Source organism: Dendrobium catenatum, unplaced genomic scaffold (assembly GCF_001605985.2).
Source record: "Dendrobium catenatum unplaced genomic scaffold, ASM160598v2 fragScaff_scaffold_789, whole genome shotgun sequence".
NCBI classification, from domain to species: Eukaryota; Viridiplantae; Streptophyta; class Magnoliopsida; order Asparagales; family Orchidaceae; genus Dendrobium; species Dendrobium catenatum.
The window spans coordinates 320,450-340,346 of NW_021319251.1; the positions used below are offsets into that span (position 1 = coordinate 320,450).

The window sequence follows — 19,897 nt, forward strand, 5'->3', positions numbered from 1 at the left end:
TACAATGCTACGTGAGCGCATAGGGGGTTTGCCAGCCCGTCGCTAGCATTGAAGAAGAATTTTAGGCGATTTCCCGCCTCGTCGTTGGCGTCGCACTAGCTTCCCTCCCCACAAAGCTATGTGAGCGCGTAGGGGGTTTGCTAGTTCGGCACCAATGACGAGAATGAAAATCTGAGTTTAGAGATTATGCTTTTGCGCGGGGGCCGAAGGGGTGACAACAAAGTGCACAAAAATTTTCTTTTTTTCTTAAAATCTTTTTTTTAAAATAATAATAATAATAATAATTATAACTGATAATAATAATTTATTATTATTATTATAACTAATAATAATAACATATATATTATTATAGTTATAATAAATGATAAACTAAATTATCAATTATATCAATAATTAGTTAATCACTAATCAACAAGAATGATAATAAAGACAGTAGTATTACCTATTGTTTGGATTTTAGGTTGAGTTGAGTGGTGGCTGGTTTGAGTTTTGAAAAGGGTTTAGATGGGTTGGTTTGGCTCAGACGTGAAGAAGAGTTAGATTAGGTCATGTTAATGGGGTCGACGGGTTTCAACAGAGGAATGGGTTCTTCTTGCGATTGATAGAGGAAGAGGTGTTCGAAGCTTGCGAATAGAAATCGGAGAGGCTTCGGCTGGGGCATCAGCTTGAAGAGATTGGCCAGGTAGGAGCTCTCTCTCTCTCTCTCTCTCTCTCTCTCTCTCTCTCTCTATTTCTCTCCGACCAAAGAGATCGGGTCTTGGTCGTAGCAGGTTAGAGAGGGAGATGGCAAGGTGGGAGCTTGGGGCTTGCTTCGGCTTAAAGGAAGCAGGAGTCGGAGCTTTGGTTTGGACTGGAACTAGTGTTGGGGTGGAGGTGAGGGCTTGGAAGCTTGCGGTATGGAGGAAGAAGGGAGCTGAGGGTTTCGGTCGTGAGGGAGATTGCGAATGGGAAGGGGCTCGTGCGTGGGGAGACGAAGAAGAAGAGGTTGAGTAAGGGGATTTGGAGCGGCTGTAGAGCTTTTGCGTGTGTCCAAGACGAATGCCTCCTCTGCTCTTCTTCTTATAATAAGAATAGAGGCACACGATCTGAGCAGAACTCTTGTGAGAAGATGTGAGACGGGACATTTCGGCGCCGAATCGCAGCGGATAAGGCACTATTGCGGGATTTCTGGCTAGATACGGGATGGGTCGTCGGCTACAGGTAATGATTTTGCATATATTTTTTTATTTCTCTTGCCCGTTTCAATTTGGTTGTGGCTTTAAAGGTCAACAGCTGTGCAACCCTTTTATTGGGGATTTGATAGAGATTTTAACCAGGCTTGTACCATTTTTTTATTCTTTGCTTTTTGTTTGATTCACAATTTTTTCTCTCTCCAACCAATACCTTAACTAAACTAAACAATTTTTTAACATATTAATCAATTTGGATTCACACCGGGTAGGTCGACTATGGAAGCCATACATTTATTAAGAGGTTTGATGGAGAAATATAGAGAAAATAAGGAGAATCTACCTATGATATTTATTGATTTAGAAAAAGCATATGATAAAGTTCCAAGAGAAGTGTTATGGAGAGTTCTTGAAAAGAAAGGAGTCAATAATGTTTATATTCAAATCATTAAAGATATGTATGCAGGAGCTATTACTTGTGTTCAAACACAAGGTGGTTTGACCAAGTATTTCCCTATTTCGGTTGGGTTACATCAAGGATCATCCTTAAGACCATATCTTTTTGCTTTAGTCATGGATGTTCTCACTAGACATTTGCAAGAGGATGTACCTTGGTGTATACTTTTTGCTGATGATATTCTTCTTGTCAAGGTTTTAAAAGGCGAAATCAGGAATCGAGGCATTTTTTCTAAGCGAGGCGAGGCGTAAACCTCGAGGCGGATCGAGGCGTAAGCCTCAAAATGATTAAAATAAATTAATTTAAAATTATAAATAAAGATAAAAAATAATAAAATATTATGTCAACTATGAATTTGAAGATTTATTTCAAGATAATATTACTAGAATATAAGATTTAAAATAAACTCACTTAAAAATAAAACATCCCCTTAAGATCAAGACCGAAAGTAGTCTCATCATCACTTTGATTGTCTTCAGAAGATTCTTCATAATTAATGTCAAAGTCATCCTCAAACTCATCTTTATCTATAACATTTTTTCATTTATCTCATATATCAGTTAATATTTCATTAGCTCTAAAATGAAACAATAGTAAGATACAAAATATTTCATTATATTTAAGAATATTTTTGAATTTTTTTGAAGCTCCAATCTCACTTTGTTTCTTTCTTTTATATACTTGGGTAATTTCTTCATTGTCTTCTTCATTGGCATGAGTTTCTCCTTCTGCTTTAACTTCAAAAACATAAGCATTCTTAGGAGTAACCCATTCATTATCATATTGTAACTCATCAACAAGCAAATGGTCAATTTCATTCTCAATATTTCCTTGATTCTGCAATTTGAGATGTCTATCTCTCAGTTTTTTATTAAACATAACATAAACTAGTTTGTTCATTCGATCTGCCGCCAATCGATTTCTTCTCTTTGTATGAATTTGATTGAAGATGCTCCAATTACGCTCGCATGCAGAAGCCGAACACGTTAGGCTAAGAACTTTAACTGCAAAAGCTTTCAATTCAGGATCATCATCTCCAAACTGAGTCCACCAACGTTCTACATGAAGACAAACATAATATTTTATGAATATTGGTTGAAGTAGAAGACTTGAACATAAATATTAACATTAAAATTATAAATATATAAACTATAAACATATCAGGAGATCGTGTTTTGTAGCATGCTTGTGTTGCTCTAAATCCAAACATTCCCTTCTTCAAATGAAAATTCTCAAGTTGATCATTCACTTTGAGGCAGTCTTCTTCAGAAATGGGTTTGTCCATACATGCATACAAATCAATTTTCACCTCTTTGTCAACATGAAAATCCTTATCATAATGAAATTGGGGGTTTAAATAGTACGCATCAGCATGTAAGTGTTGGTGTAATTGCCGATCCCACTTTTCATCTATATTATCTCATATTTCTTTGTAGGCACTCTCTTGACCTCGCAATTCTTTTGCAATGTCTTCTTTAGCCTTATTCATTACTTCATAAATAAATCCCATAGCCGGGCCCTCTCACAATCAACCATTCTAAGCACCTTTACTAATGGTCATGTTGTTTTCAAAGCATAATTTGTACTGCGCCAAAATGAACCGTCTTTCATAACAAGCTTTTTAACTTGTTTTCCTTATTGTTTTTTGGCCCATGAACTTTTATCCCACTCTTCAGAAACAAATATTGCTTCCTAAGGTTGTCTTAACTCATTGAATCTTTGTAATGTTAAATATACAGTAACAAATCTTGTAACAACATGTCTAATAATTTTCTTGTCAGTGAATTTTCTCATCAAGGTGAGTACCCAAGAATGATTGTATATAAACTTACTAACGAATTTGTCCTTCAATATGGCTGATTTATGTTGAGGCAACTGTCCCAACCTCTCAAGCATCAAGTCAATACTCATCACAAGGAGTCCAGTAAAGGTGAGGCCTCTTCTCCAGTGACATTCTCCATGCAACTTTGTATGCACTTGCATTATCAGTAACAACCTGTACTACTAAGGCATCTCCCACTTCCTTCACAACTTCATCTAACATTTCAAATAATAATTGTGCATCCTTTACAAAACTTGAAGCATCTACTGATTTGAGAAAAACTATTCCATATGGATTGTTGACCAACAAATTAATAATACTTCTATGTCGAATATCTGACAAACCATCTGATATTTTTGTCACTCCTGTCTCAATCTAAGTCTTCTTAACATCATCTACTTTTTTTGAAGTTGTCTTAACCTCCTCATTCAGCATCCAAGTCCTCAGCTCATACATGTTTGGAAGTTGTAGTCCTCTTCCATAGCTTCCAACAGATCGTAACATATTGATCCATGATGGACTCCTAACAACATTAAATGGAATCCCATTTTCATAAATGAATCTGGTGATATCCAAACAAACTCTGTTCCTAAGTTCTTTTATAGCTGTAGGAGGCTGAATATACTGAGTATTTATGTTTTTCTCGTTATTAATATTTAGCATAAATCTATCCATGGGCCCCCGTCTGCCTCGGTCAGAAGAAACTAGATGGCTTCCAATACTGGAACCTTCATGCTGTGATCCATAGTAAGAAGAGTTTCGTATCATCTCTTCCATATTTCTTTGTGTGACCTCCTTTATGGTGGTAAACTTCTTTAAATAATCTGTACATTCCTTTTTCACTCATCGTATACTTTTGCACATGGTCCCACATTGACATGAGTGCAGGTTAGATGATCTTTCAACCTCTTGACTCCACAAGTTATGCGTTTCTCATAGAAATTACTTTTTATGTAAACATATCCCTTCTTGGACACTTCAACTTGAGTTCCATATTTCCATACAGGATCTTTCCTTCTTGTGCCACTAGTCATGCTAATAATTTATAGAAATATTAAATAATCAACAAAAAAATCAACAATGGGACAACATGAATACAATAATATACCGGTCTGCCGGGGGTCCAAGGGGCGCTGCCCCCTGGCGGGGTTCGACCTGCCAGGGTAATTTTGAAATTCTACTTGTTTTTAAAGTTCATAAATTGTTTGTATGGAAAGATACCGAGCGGTGTCGAGCATGTACCTAACGGTACTGAGCATGTATCGATCGGTACCGAGCATATACTGCTCGGTATCGAGCGATACTGGCTCGGTACCGAGCATGTACCTAGTGGTACCGAGCATGTACCGCTTAGTACCGAGCATATACTTGCTCGGTACCGAGCGATACTGGCTCGGTACCGAGCATGTACCTAGTGGTACCGAGCATGTACCGTTCAGTATTGAGCATATACTTGCTCGGTACCTAGCGATACCTAGCAGTATCGAGCATGTACTGAGCGGACGAATGAAAGAAAGTCGAATCAGGAGTTATTCAAGCTTTCGTTACTACACGTCAAAATCAAGGCCCACAACACCGCTCACTTGCTCTTCCGACCTAATTGGGGCCTGAACGTTTCTTGCACTCACAACTTCGGCTTTGTTTCCTGCTTTCGTAACCGTTATTGCTTTCGGCTTCGTTTCCTGCGTCGTCTCCTTCCGACTTCGTCTCCTGCACTCACGGCTTCGTCTCCTTCCCTCACGACTTCGTCTCTTTCCCTCACAGCTTTGCCTCCAGTTCGCCTTTCAATTCTCACAGGAAGCCCTAATCCTATACACGAATACGCGAACATGAATCAGCTGCATCGTATTTACATATATATCGAAGAAAAAATTTTGAAGCCGTGCCTCGTACTGCCTCGAGGCGTTACGCTTTGATGTGTACACCTCGTGCGAAAAAATCGTAGACTTTGCTGGATGGTTTGAGGCGTAAGCCCCGATACGCATGACTTCCACCTCGACTTGAGGCACGACTCAATGCGGATGCCTTGTCTGCTTTTTTAATGGTTGCTTCTTATTGATAAGACTAGAGAGGGAGTTGAAGGTAAACTTGAATTATGGAGGTCAACCTTAGAATCTAAACGGAATATATGGAGTGTAATTTTAGTAGTATTTGACCTAGTGAGGGGATTGTGACTTTGGGCGATCAAGTCATTAATAAGAGTACACGTTTTAGATATATTGGATATATTGTTCAGAGTGATAGTGAAATAAATGAAAATATTATCAACAGAATTCAAGTTGGATGGTTGAAGTGGAGGAATGCATCGGGCTTGTTATGTGATAGAAAAGTACCCTTCAAACTTAAGGGAAAATTCTATAAGATGGTAGTGAGGCCTGCAATGCTTTATGGTGCCAAATATTGGCCATTAAAAGAGAAGCATATTACTAAGTTAAGTGTGACAGAGATGAGAATGCTCAGGTGGATGAGTGGCTTTATCCTTAGAGATAGGATACAAAATGAGCATATACGTGAAAAGGTTGGAGTAGTTCCAGTAGAAGATAAGATTAGAGAGAGTTGCCTTAGATGATTTGGTCACATAAAACGGCGGCCTTTTGATGACCCGGTTAGGAGAGTAGAGGTATTAGATTTGATTTATGTTAAGAAAGGTAGAGGTAGACCTAAAAAGACTTGGTTATAAAATATTATGAATGACCTTTCTTTATAAGATTTAAACGAGAATTTGATTTTTAATAAGACATAATGGAGAAAAAGGATTTATGTAGACGACCCCGACCCCATGCAATGGGATAAAGGCTTGATGTTGTTGTTGTTATAGTTTGCTTTTTGTTTGATATGGAGGTCAACAACAGCCAAAATAAAGGTCTTCCAAATCTTCAACAACAGGTTAACCTGTCTTGAATCCCATACTCTCCAACAAAACAAATGTCTCTCTTCTTCCATATCTTCCTCTTAAGATCAGATATTTCAAATGCTGGAGATATGCTACAAACTTTGTAATTATGTATTGTTATTGTATTATATATATGTTTTTTTCAAGCAGTAGTTATTAATACTTTAATAAACAAGACAATAGTAGAAAAAAAAAAGAATTTAACATTGAGGGAAGATACTTTTGTCGGATATGAAGGTTAGTAAATGCCCACCAACAAATGTGATACGCGTCTAGAGCGAATCACGTTTGTTGCATGCTGCTTGACCCTGAGGATTTCCTGATATTTGCATTGGATGTCACACAAAGGTTTTTATTTTGCGAATCTTCAAAAGCTTGTTTGGATGTCACGCTAACAGCTTTATTTTACAGATTTTCATAAGCTTGTTTGGATGTCACGTTAAGATTTTCATCATGTAGATCTCCAAGAGTCTATATCAGTGTTTTCATAGATCTTTGAATGCACTCATAGTCAATTATTTGATTGACATGTTGAATTTAATCAAGTAGAGATCCATAGGATGGTAGCATAGCACTTCACAATCAGATCCCTAGAGTGTTACTTTGTTGATAGACGATAGTAAATAGCATTGCCACTTGTTCTTTTTCGACACCACTGTCACCTTAGTTTCTAGTATTTTAATAACAGCTCAACATCTTTCTCTATCGCAATCATGTATAGATGTAATATTTCTGTTGTGTATTGCTGATATTGTTCAAGATTTATCTGAATTTTGCAGATTCATCAGCTGTTGGGACTTTGTTGTCTCTTGTACTGATTCTATCTTGCTCAAATTATACTTTTTGTTGATGGTACATTCAGTTTACTAATGATATTTCATTTTCCCTCCTTTAGCTGCATTTTGGTAAGAAATTTTAAATATTTATTGGGATCTTGGCATGCGATGTGATGTTGACCCAAATACATATTTAAAATGCTCCCAATCTTTAGGGACATTTGTAGATGTCATTTAGGATGCTTCTTTTCGTAGCTTTAGCTTGGGTCTTAAGATTTTGGTTCCTTCTGCTCTATGCTTAGTGCTGCGGACATAGGTGAATGATTATCTGATTTGCCACTACCGACTTATCAGAAGATTTGTGTACCTTTATGTGGGCTCCGAAAATTCGGCCCCGGCCTCCGCTCGCTCTTTCTTCTTATTTGACGAGGGAGTTTTAACGAACTAAGTTCCGAGGTAAATTTTGGAAGGCAGATGGGTTTGTAGATAAGACACTACCCAGTGCAGGTCAACACTTTAGCTCTATGCTTATTGCTTTGGTGGACTTGATGAAGGAGTAAATGCCAATGAACTATAATCTTTTAGGTTTATATCAGATCGGTGGTGAGTCATCATCATCTAGAGCTTTGTGCATAACAGACTTGTTGATGATGAAATTCTCTTATATAAACTTTGGGATTTTTTCTTCGATCCTTTGCTTTATACTTTTGCGAACTTATTGAGGAAAAATTTCTTTGATCCGCGTTTGATGCTTTGTGGATTTGTTGAAGGATTTGCAGGTTTCAGATTTAGTGGATAATACCAAATATAGATAGTATCTTAATCCTTAACAAGTTGAGGAGACTCAATCCGAGTCACTTGAGTTCTTCGGATTATGTGAGCTTAGATTTGACAGTTTTTCATCCTCTGGTTGCTAAAATGAGAGTTCCTCTAGTGCAGCCTTTCTTATGGCGTGTTTAGTAGATGGTGCTACCGGCGATCCGGTAGTATTTGGGCGTGTTAGATCCGGCCTTTTACACTCATTCAAACTTCATACTTGAGTTATGGGAAATGCGCATCCCAATGTTGATTTTACTGAAGTTGATAGATTTGCGATCATCCTTTGTGGTTGAAGATTTGTAGCCTACGCACATCCGGTAGTTTCTCGTGACTCCTTTCCACTTGAACTTTTGATTCTCTAGTTAATTAGAAGAATCTTATGGTCTACGACTATTTGAACTTGTTGAGTCGAGTTACCCTTCGTGCTTCTTAAAGTCCATACTAACGGGTTGACGAAGTGAGGGTTCCGTTACTATGACCTTTTTGTGGCATGTTGAGTAGACAGAGCAGCCAACGATTTGGTCATATTTGGGCTTGTTGAATCCGTCCTCTTATACCCATTCGGACCTTAAACTTCATGCTGTTGAAAGACTTCAAGCTATTCTGCTTAAACTTGTTGGAGTGTGTAGTCACAAAAGTTTCTTTTCTGACCTTTAAAAACTTTGTATGTTGGAGAAGGTTGTGTCCCAAACTTTCGGAAAAATCACCTGCATATGCGTTGAAAAAGAATTCATTGTATCCTTCTATCTTGAAAAAGAATTCATTATCCCAAACATCTCTCTTCTTCCATATCTTGCTCTTAAGATCATATATTTCGAATGCTGGAGATATGCTACAAACTTTGTAATTATGTACTGTTATTGTATTATATATATGTGTTTTGCAAGCAGTAGTTATTAATACTTTAATAAACAAGACAATAGTAAAAAAAAAAAAAGCATTCAACGAGGGAAGATAAACTTTTGTTTGATATGAAGGTCAACACACACCGTGCTCTACAAACAAAAGAATGGTAAGTCCATATTAATTGTATATGGTGATGACATTATCATTATAGGAGATCAAGATTTGGAGATAATTACCCTAAAGAAAAAATTGAGAGAAGAGTTGGAAATAAAAAAACTTAGGTATCTCAGGTTTTCTCTCTTTATAGAAATCTCTTGGAATAAATATGATGTCATCATCTCTCAAAGATAATATGTTATAGATGTCTTAAAAAGAAATTTGCTTCATTGGAAGCAAGCTAGTTGACACTCTAGTTGATAATAAGATAATGATGTTAACACCAATATTCTAATGGATAAAAAAAATATCAAAGCTTGGTGGTGAAACTCATCGATTTGGATATAGTCTTTTCTGTTAGTTTGGTAAGTCAGTTCATGAATGCTATAACTAGAATTCTGAACTACTTAAAAGGAAGCCTTAGGAGAGGATTTTAATTTTAAAAAGGAGAATCCACAAATACAGAAGTTTATATTGATGTTGGTTGGGCTTGGTTTATATTTGATAGAAGTTTCAATTCTTCATAACAGTGTTGAACACATTGTCAAAAAAAAGAAAGTTTCAATTCTTCATATCGCATATATGCTTGGGGAACCTTTAAGCTTAGAGAAACATAAACTAAAATGTGGTGAAATGGAGTTGTGCATTAGAATTTATATACTTTGGCTAGTGGTATCAATGAATTAATCTGGCTTAAACAACTCTAGAAGAAATTTAGGTAACTCAAGAGACTCCTATAATATTATATTGTGATGGTAAAGATGTTATTATATCACACAATCCTGTTCATCATGATCGTGCTAAATATGTGGAGATAGATCAAAACTGGAATAAAGAGAGAGATTTATTTCCCCTTAAGTCAAATTGTCAAAATTCTGAATAAAAGATTGGCTAGATTCATATTTAAAAAATTGAGCGATAAGCTTCGTTGTTGGATGGGTACAAATCACCTTGAGGGGCAGTGCTAAAGAGGCTATCTTCTCTTCTTGGATCATAATAGAAATAATTCATATTGATGGTATTTGAGTGGATGACTAACGTCGGGCTACCTAAAGGTTGATTTTAAAGAGCACTTATAGTTGATGGGCTGCGAAAGATGGCATGGCAGCTGTAGCAATAATGGGGTAGCATCCCCTTCACTCTTAGATTAATGACATAGCAATGGACATCTTACAAATTGCTTACGAATTAAAGATCTTTCTTGATTTAATTTTTTTAGGGCCAAAAAATAAAAATAGATCTGATTTTTTATTTTTTAAATTGAATAAAATTAATAAAAAAAATTTGGAATAGACCTAATTAGTTGTGTGCATTCAGTCAGTTCAGATGAACCGGTTGACAAATTCATTAAACCAAGTTAAGCTGAAATAAATTATAAGAATAAAATGAACCGACCAAATTATGAGTAGAATCAATAAGCTGAAGCGCAATATGATTTAGTTTATTTGTTACGATTTTTGATTCAATCGAATTTTGAAATCTAAGCTCAAAGAAAATTTAATTTAAAAAAGTATTGATTTTATAGTTATATTTTAATGATATTTGCTATTTATTCATTATATTTCAGTTTTTGGTCGAACCAAATTTTTTCTTAAATCAAACCAATAATTGAAATCCGAAGAACCTTGCTTCCAAACCAAAATTCAAAACCAAATAAATTAAATTTGTTTGTTTTGATTCAATTCAAATTTTTTTTGGTTTAAATGAACTAATGCATGATATGTTTTTTGTATATTTATTTTAATATGGAAATAGATGAATGTTAGATGGCCGGTTTGATGGGCTTGGAGATGATTGACATAATAACTTCATTGGCATTTTTCTGCTTGTCTACTTTATTGTTCCCATGTTTCTAAGCAATTTTTTTCTAGATTTATGCATCCTTGGGATTAATCATTTATTGTCTCAAATTTAAACACTTGATGAATAAAATATTAGATGTATTTCAATGACAACAACAATATCATGCCTTTATTCTACTACGCAGGATTGACTATATGAATCCTTTTTCTACATTGTGTCCTGTTAAGAGTCAAATTCTTATTTAAATCTAATAAAAAATTATCAATTCTAATATTTTCTAACCAAGTCATTTTAAGTCTACGTTTAGCTTTCTTAACATAGGTCAAATATAATACATCTACTCTCCTAATCGGATCTTCGGAACACCAACGTTATATGTGACCAAACCATCTAAGGTGACTCTCTCTAATCTTATCTGCCATTGGAGCTACTCCAACCTTTTCATGTGTATGCTCATTTCACATTCTGTCTCTAAGAGTAAAGCCACTCATCCATTAAGCATCATCTATGCAACACTTAACTTAATTTTATGGTTCTCTTTTAATGGTCAACATTCAGCACCATAAAATACACCATTTTTAATATTGTCGTTGCCAAATCCCTAGTACTTGAAGATAAAAGTAGTGGGATACGTTAGGTAGCCGACATTTAGTGTAAAACTTGTGGAATAATTATGACAAGAATCCTTTAATACAGTAGACATATTTCAAAACATTATAATTTTCTTATTAGTTATATATTGTTTGATTGAAAATTTAATATTTATAAAGCATTAATAATACAATTTTTTACATGTTTTTCATAGAAATGAATTTAAATAATTTATTATATTAAATTGTCAACTTAAATTTTTTGAATTTTTAATTTAAAATAATTTTATTATCAATAGATCAATAGTTACTTTTTATTTAAATATATTTATTTTCTTGAGAAAAAATATACTTTCCATATTGTGCTTTTATGAAAAAATTCTCACATAAAAATCATATATATTTTAAAACTATCATCCTTTTTCATTAAAAAAAAGGAAAAAAAAAAAAAACTCGAATGAGTTGTATACAAATGTCCAAATAAAGTAAGACGAAAGCTAGCACCTCTACCACTACTTGGGTGAAATTTATAATATTTTTATTCAGTAGCTATCTCCTTTTTTATACCATCAGTTTTAAATTTTTTTCAAACTAAAGAGAACATCAATTCTAATTGACCAGCTTTTTTCTTTATTATTTTTATTTATTTCTTTGCTATCTGATGGCCTTGGATTTAAGTGGTGGTGTCGGTTTCATATTTTTTGTGCTGAAATATTTTAGCCAATCAAAATAGCGAGATATTAACTGTAACTGATTAACCAATGGAATGTGTTAGTTGCTGATGGATGCAGATATAAAATGTAGGTTTTGTTTTAGATTCGTTGGGAGGGAGGAGGAGATAAATCTTAGCTGGAATGGAACTGAGAAACCAGAGTTTGGTGAATGGTCATGGATGACTCCAAAACAAGTGATTGAATTAGTAAGTGATCTTAACACTCATTCTGTTTAAAAAGTAATTAATACTTCTTGCCTATTGTTATATTAACAGGCAGTGGGCTTCAAGAAACCTGTGTATGAGGAGGTTTTGAAATATTTTGCTCCCTATCTTCTGTAACAACTGCATGATAGTTGGCGAAGTAAAAAAATATGAATTCAATTGTAATTTTAGCATTCAAATCATGCTACTTTTCTTATAGTGGTTACTTACATTTCGAAGTCAATGCCTTAAAGTGAAGCTGGGGTACTTCAGCTTCAATGGATACGGCTAATCGGCTTTCTATTTTTTTAAATCAATAATTATGTATTGGATTCTGAAAGCTTTAGCTTTTACTTCTAGTCTATAATAGATGTTAATTGTTTTTTGTGCTAGTCATCAAATGATCAGCTCAAATAATTTATGAAAAGCTTGGTTGTGACATGTTTCTTTTCCTATAACTCCACTACCGATAAATGTGTCCTAACAATCATGGGAACAATAAGCATTTTATTCAATATGAATGGCTAAAAAATTGCTATTTAATGTTTTTTTTAGTGCTATTTAATATTTAATATTATCTATTTTTAATACATTGCTATCGTTCATTTCAGCTGCCCAGCTTGTTATGACCTCCTTACACTATGTAAGGACAAAATAATCTGTTGAGACAAGATTGCATGGGTTAATAAATTATTTTGGTTTTGGCCTCAGTCTAAGGGGTGATATGGTATCAACTTCAGTTTCTACCATAAAGGTGATGCATTTTTATCTTCAACTTTCACCTGTAAGGATAATATATCGTCAAAGGCTGCTCTCATTAATTGAGCTTCTAGTTTAATGAAGGGGTGTCTGTCAACTTTTGGCTTCAATTTTAAGGGGTGTCTGTCAACTTTTGGTTCCTTTTAAAGGGTGATACGCCATCTACTCTAGCTTCTATCATAAGGGATGATTTGGCCATCACTTTTGTTTCCACTCTAAGGAGTGGTTTGTCATTGGCTGACTTCCACCATAACAAGTTATATAAGCTTGCATTAGTTTGAACTAGTAGAAATGACATGAGACTTATAATGACGTCAAACTTATTGGGTCATATGTGATAAAATTGCATTAATACATGAGCTTTTAATGGATAAAATAATAAAAAAATTCAAAAAGAAGTTTTAAATCTCCCTCACCTTAAATGTGTTAATTATTTTAAATAAGAAAAATTTTCATTTTTCTAACATCAAAATTCCATGAAGAGAATTGTGAGGGGTACTGGTGTGACTCCAGCACACAACTTGCAAAGAAACCGGCAGCCAAGGCAAACAAGCAATGGAACAGTAGAAAATTGAGCTATGTTTCTTTTTCTTTTCTGATGTTTTTCAAAAAGAACATCGTTCATATAGTGCTGGTAGTATTGTAATTAAAATAAATACCTATGGTAAAAGAGCATAAGTAATAATAATGATAAAAACTGACAGCATAATGGGACTAACAGTTTGATAGTGATAGCTTGCTAGTGGCATGTAGGTGTAAGTTATCCATTATTCTTATAGTGTGACTGCACCTCATCAGTTCCCTCCTGCTCCTGAAAATTTCAGCGTCCACATGAATATTGGCGTCGTTCGGTGGATGATAAGCAATATCCGCAACATTAAAAGTTGCAGAAGTATGGATATGAGGTAGAAATTTGATAATGTATGCATTATCGTTAATACGTTGAACAATGGAAACCAACCCTATTTTATGGGTACTGAATTTAGAATATGTATCAGAGGTGAAGCGCTCTTTACGCACATGGACCATGACTAAATCACCTGGTTGGAACACTTGCTGACGGCGGTGAAGATCAGTGACGGCTTTGTAATATGCATTGAAAGTGACCAATTTGTTGCAAACTTCCGTTAGCACATCGTGGTATTGGTCCGATAGTTGAGTTGTTGTTTTGTTCGAACACTTGAGCATCACAACGATATCAAAGAGATGATTAGGGCTTTTAGTATATACGATTTGAAAAGGGCATTTACCTGTAGAACGGTTAGGCATAGAGTTGTAAGCGAACTCCGCCTGCCCCAAGAAATCTTCCCATTGCTTCGGATGGCCTTGGACTAAGCAGCGTAGCATGTTGCCCAAAGTATGGTTGACAACCTCAGTTTGGCCGTCAGACTACGGGTGATAGGCCAAGCTAAGGTTAATAGCTGTATGGAGACGCTTCCATAGTTCTCGCCAGAAATGGCTTATAAACTTTACGTCACGATCGGACGTGATGCTCCAGGGTAGTCCATGGAGGCGGACTACTTGATGGAAGAACAAACGAGCGATGTGTACAACATCAAGAAATTTTTTTTTTTCAGACGACAAAATGTGCCATTTTTTAAAAATGATCCATCACAACCGTAATGGAATCGCAACCCCGTTTTGTTTGCGGAAGCCCTAAGATGAAATCAATGCTGATATCTTCCCATATAGACTCATGAATGGGCAGAGGTGTATATAGCCTCGTGTTATGCTGAATGCCTTTATACTCTTGGCAGACCGAACATCATTCGACTAATCGGCAGACGTCGCGATGGAGCTTTGGCAAAAAAAAAAAGACTATAAAGTTGGCTTAAGTTCTTATCATGACTAAGATTTGCTTCCAAGCCCCCATAATGAGCTTCAAGTATCAATTGATGTCTCCATAATGATGAAGGAATGCAAAGTGTGTTGTTTTTGAACATATATCCATGGCGAAGAGTAATCACATTGAGATTGGCCTTCAGAACAAGCCTTCCAAATCCTTGCAAAATCGGGGTCAGTGGGATAAAGCTCATGTAGGGATTCGAGTCTGGTGATTTCTGTTTGTAGCTGGGTGAGCAATGCTGTCCGCCGGCTGAGTGCGTCGGCAACACGATTTTGACTGCAGGACTTGTGCTTTAGAACAAAAGTAAACTTTTGAAGAAAGGGCACCCACCTTACATGCATACGATTGATAGTTTTCTGTGTGTTGATAAATTGTAAGGCTCTATGATCGTTGCAGAGTACAAAATCTCTATGCAACAAGTAGTGCTCCCAATGCTTGAGAGCTCAGACTACGGCATATTACTCCTGCTCGTAAACGATCCATCACTGTCGAGCTAGACTTAATTTCTCACTAAAGTATTCCACGGGCTTGTCTAGTTGCGATAATACTACTCCGACGCCAATTGCGGAGGCATCTGAATCCACTTGAAAGGGACATCAAAGTTCGGCAATGCTAGAACAGGTGCCGTGGTGAGGGCTTGCTTGATGGAGTCCCAGCTTCTCTATTTGTTGTCATCCCATGAAAAGTGTTTGGCCTTCAAGTAGTCCGTGAGAGGTTCCATCAAGATACTAAAGCCACGGATAAAGCGACGATAAAAATTTACAAGGCCATGAAAGCTTCTAACATCAAACAATGAACGTGGCTGCGACCAATTTATTACGGCTTCCACCTTATGCGGATCTGTTTTGATGCCCTCAGCCGAAATGATAAATACCAAAAAATAAACTTTGGTAGAAGCAAATTCACATTTACCAGGATTCAGGAATAATTGGTTGTCTTGGAGAGTTTGCAAAATCAAAGTGAGGTGTTGTGTATGTTCTTCCAGGGATTTGCTATAAATTAAGATGTCATCGAAATAAACAACACAAAAGTTGTTAAAATAATGTTTGAGTACCTCATTCATCATGCACATGAACGTCACCGGGGCATTGCAGTGGCCAAATGGCATTACACGCCATTCGTATAAACCAGAGCTAGTTTTAAAGGTGGTCTTCCATTCATCGCCAGGCCTGACTCGAATTTGATGATACTCGTTGCGTAGGTCCAATTTGGAGAAATACTTGTCACCCGCCAGCTTGTCCTGCAGCTCTTCCAGGCGCGGGATAGGAAAACAAAATTTGGTTGTGATTTTATTGATAGCTCAACTGTCTATGCACATCCTTCATCTGTTATCTTTTTTAGGAACAAGTAGCATCGGAATGGCACAGGGGCTCAAGCAGGGGCTGGATGAGTTGTTTATCTAAAATCTCTTGAACCATTTCTTGTAGGATCTCGTGCTCCTTTGGGCTCATCTTGTAATGCGGTAGATTTGGTAGATTGATTCCCGGAGCCAAATCTATCTGGTGTTGGATACTACGGACCTTGGGCAAGCCGGAAGGGTGTTCGGTGGGCAGTAAATATGCAAATTGTTTGAGCACGGAAACAATAGTGTTCGGTAGAATGGTATCAACGGCCTGTGCTGGAATGTGATTCATCACTATGGCATAAAGCTCATTTTTAGCTCTTTGTGCCAACAGGACAGTACTCGTCACAAGGTGAAATACTGCTTTATCCTTATTAGACTGAATGGCACTTGAGTTATGGTGTGGTAACAATCGCAGCCTCCTTCCTTTCTAGTCGAGCGAATAGGTGTTGAGGCGCCCATCATAGACAACCCCATTATCATATTGCCAAGGCCGACCTAGAATGACATGGCATACGTCCATCTCGAGGACATCACAGAGAATTTCACACGTGTAGTTCTTGCCAATGGAGAATACGACCCTGCACATTTCAGTTACTAACACCTCAGTCCCTTTCTTCACCCAGCTTAATTTGTAGGGATGCGGATTTCTAGTTGTCTTTAATTGAAGTTCATGCACCAATGAGCGAGACACAATGTTTTTCGTACACCTGTTATCTATGAGCAGGTCGCAAACCTTGCCGTTAATGGTGCATCTGGTACGAAAAATTGCATTGCGTTGGGAAGTGTTAGACATCCTTGGAGCTAACAATAGGCTCTCCATAACACATAAAACAAGTTCCCCCTCATCTGCCACTAAGTCCTCTGTTTCTTGATCCATATCTCCCATTTGTTCCACAGCCTTCTCTTTCGCTTCCCCTTCGATAATTTGAACTTGAGGTCGGGTAGGACATTCGTTGGATTTGTGACCTATTTGGAAATATCGGAAACATTTCAAGGTAGAAGGACTCATATACGGGTTTTCTTTGACGGGCAATTTGGGCTTGGATGGTAACTTAGGATCAAATGCATTTTCGATGCTGGTGTTCGTCGCTGAAGATTGAGCCGGACTTGTCTTCACATTCTGACTGTTGTTCAAATGAATGTCTCTGATAATTGGAGCTACGAGATGGACGATTCAACTGAAGTTCTGCCTTAAGGGCGAAATTGACCGCTTGTGATAGCGTCCAAACGGAATGGAGTTTCAGTTTGTCCTGTATAGCTTCCCTCAAGCCTCTGATATAGCAGACAATGAGTTGAGTCTCCGACTCGTATAATTTGTTACGTGCACTGAGTTTATAGAACTCTTCAGTGTACTCATTGACAATTCTATGGCCTTGAGTACAGTGTTGATACCTAACATAAAGGAGCTGCTCATAATCGGTCGGGAGGATATGCGATCTCATCATCTGTTTCAATTTGGCCCAGTTGCGAATGACTCCTTTTCCCTCTCGCCGCCTGTTTTGCATAACTTGCATCCACCACGCGCTCGCTCCTCCCTTAAGTCTGCATGCAACATACTTCACTTGGTTTCTTGGACTGATGTCCATATAATCAAAAAAAGTCTCAACCGATCGTTCCCAATCCAAGTAGTCTTCAATGTGCAAGCGCCCCTCAAAGAAAGGAATATCAAGTTTAAAGTGAAACTCTTGATGAGGTTGGGGGTGCGGATATCTTCCTCGTCTGATTTGATAAGGATATCTGAGTTCGCCTTCCTTTGAATCGGACCGTGTGATTGGTCGCTGCTGAGTGTGCTCATCTTATGAATCGGAAAAATCAGGTACCGCAGCTGTGTTCCTCCACCCCATATGTTCAGCATCGCCACTCATCCGTCCCAAATGGAGCTCCACTGGTGCTCGCAGCAGGTTCGGATCAACCTCTCGATTTGGACGGTCTCTTAGGACTTCCAAAGCGAGTTGTTTAATGTTGGCGGTTAGAGGTCAGAGTAGTGAGCTGATTGGAAATTATGGTTAGCTACGCCCATAGTGCGTCTAAGCTTTGATCATTGTCAAAAGCAGCTCGTCGGTTACATTCTGCCATCAACACCGGCCCAGGTGTGGCTCTAATACCAACTGGTGTGACTCCAGCACAGAACCTGCAAAGAAACCGGCAGCCAAGGCAAACAAGCAATGGAACAGTAGAAAATTGAGCTCTGTTTCTATTTCTTTTCCGTTGTTTTCCAAAAAGAACATCATTCATATAGTGCTGGTAGTATTGTAATTAAACTAAAACCTATGGTAAAAAAGTGCATAAGTACTAATAATGATAAAAACTGGCATCATAGTGGGAATAACAGTCTGATAGTGATAGCTTGCTAGTGGCATGTGCAAGAGGTGTAAGTTATCACTTATTCCTATAGTTTGACTGCACCGCATCACCAACATGTAAGCAGTTTGATTTAGCAAACAACCATGTAAATTAAGTGATATGCTTTTGGATTATCTTCCTATGCATAGGAGAAATAATATAATTCTTTTGACCTCCACTCTACAACCAAAGGAGAATAGACAAAAGAAATAAAAAAAGGCAAAAAAAAAAAGATTACCCGTGAGAAGCTTTGCCGCAAATCCTGCTGCCCAAATCTTGCGACAATTGCCCCATACCTCTGCAAACAGCGCCGAAGACGTCCATTCGCGCATGCTTGGATACGAACCTCCCCTCCCCTCGCGTCGTTAAAACGAGAGCGAAACTTCCTTCTCTCGTTTGCTACTTCCCACGGCCAAACTCCCACTACATTTCTTCTTTGAATCCTCCCCACTCGCGAAAGCTCCCGAAGCGGAGTGATCCACTTGCCTCCAGAACCTCTCGCTCCAATCGCACTTAGCCCCTGGAACCGAATCCTTGTAGCCACCCGTATCCCCCTCTTCCTTGACCCGACCTCCATCCTGCAGACGACTCCACCTTCCCATCCCCCGACATATCCGACTGCCAAAGCCTCCGACGCCTCCTCCTCACCTTACAATCGGAATCTCAAACCAAAATCCCAACCTATCGGAACCACCTCACGGCCGAACCCAACTCACTCCATTTCCTGCCACTCATCTGTAGCTGATCTTTGCCGCCCTAGCATTCTAATCCTTTTGGTCGAGAGAGAGAGAGAGAGAGAGATAAAAGCCATTTCTACCTACCTGTACCGAAACCCTTCTCCTCCTCCTTCCACAACCTTCCCTCCCTTTAGATTCGGAAGTCACGACATTTTGATGGGAAGTAAAATGCGAGCTCGCTCGTTTCAAAGGTAACCATCCTTTCGTGGCTTTTTTTCGCCAAATCACATAAAACCGCCGAACAGAGAAGAGAAGGAAAGGTTGGATTTAGCTCACTGTGACATTAAATAGTTGGTTAAATCCTGCTTAAATCCTACTAATCCTGCATAAATTCTTTGTATTTTATTAATTAAATTTAATTATTTTTAATTACAGTCGATTATTATTACTATTAATTAATTAAAATTAATTATAATTAAGTGTTTTAATTATATTTGAATGTTATTAATAATAATTAGTTATAATTCATTAAAATTAGTTGTAATTAATTTTTTTAATTAAGGTTAATTATTATTATCAATAATTAACTATAATTAAATAAAAATTAATTAAAATTAGCTATTTAATTTTAACTAATTATTATTGATTGTAACTGATTGTGGTTAATCATTGTGATTATA

General features: G+C 37.2%; 2 protein-coding genes across 13 annotated transcripts in view; one reads left to right on the forward strand and one right to left on the reverse strand.

Moving 5' to 3' along the window:
• LOC110099205 (nudix hydrolase 26, chloroplastic) overlaps positions 1 to 13,310 on the forward strand; it is a 76,883-nt gene extending 63,573 nt beyond the window's left edge. For 6 of the 12 annotated variants that reach the window (XM_028696619.1, XM_028696620.1, XM_028696624.1 and 3 more), the window contains 2 exons: positions 12,123 to 12,250; positions 12,320 to 12,688. In XM_028696619.1, the coding sequence (XP_028552452.1) occupies positions 12,123 to 12,250; positions 12,320 to 12,385 (194 nt within the window). In that variant the 3' untranslated portion in view covers positions 12,386 to 12,688. Of the gene's footprint in view, positions 1 to 12,122; positions 12,251 to 12,319; positions 12,689 to 12,858 lie in introns of those variants that run through there. The other 6 variants (XR_003701412.1, XM_028696621.1, XM_028696625.1 and 3 more) reach the window with 3 other exon arrangements.
• A 254-nt stretch (positions 13,311 to 13,564) lies between these two features.
• Positions 13,565 to 19,508, reverse strand: LOC110099206. The gene is made up of 2 exons (XM_020826290.2): positions 18,779 to 19,508; positions 13,565 to 13,817 (listed from the first exon to the last, which is right to left on the reverse strand). Exons 1-2 carry the CDS (start codon positions 19,115 to 19,117, stop codon positions 13,767 to 13,769), a joined length of 390 nt encoding a protein of 129 aa, XP_020681949.1. The 5' UTR covers positions 19,118 to 19,508; the 3' UTR covers positions 13,565 to 13,766.
• Between the last annotated feature and the right edge of the window lie 389 nt (positions 19,509 to 19,897).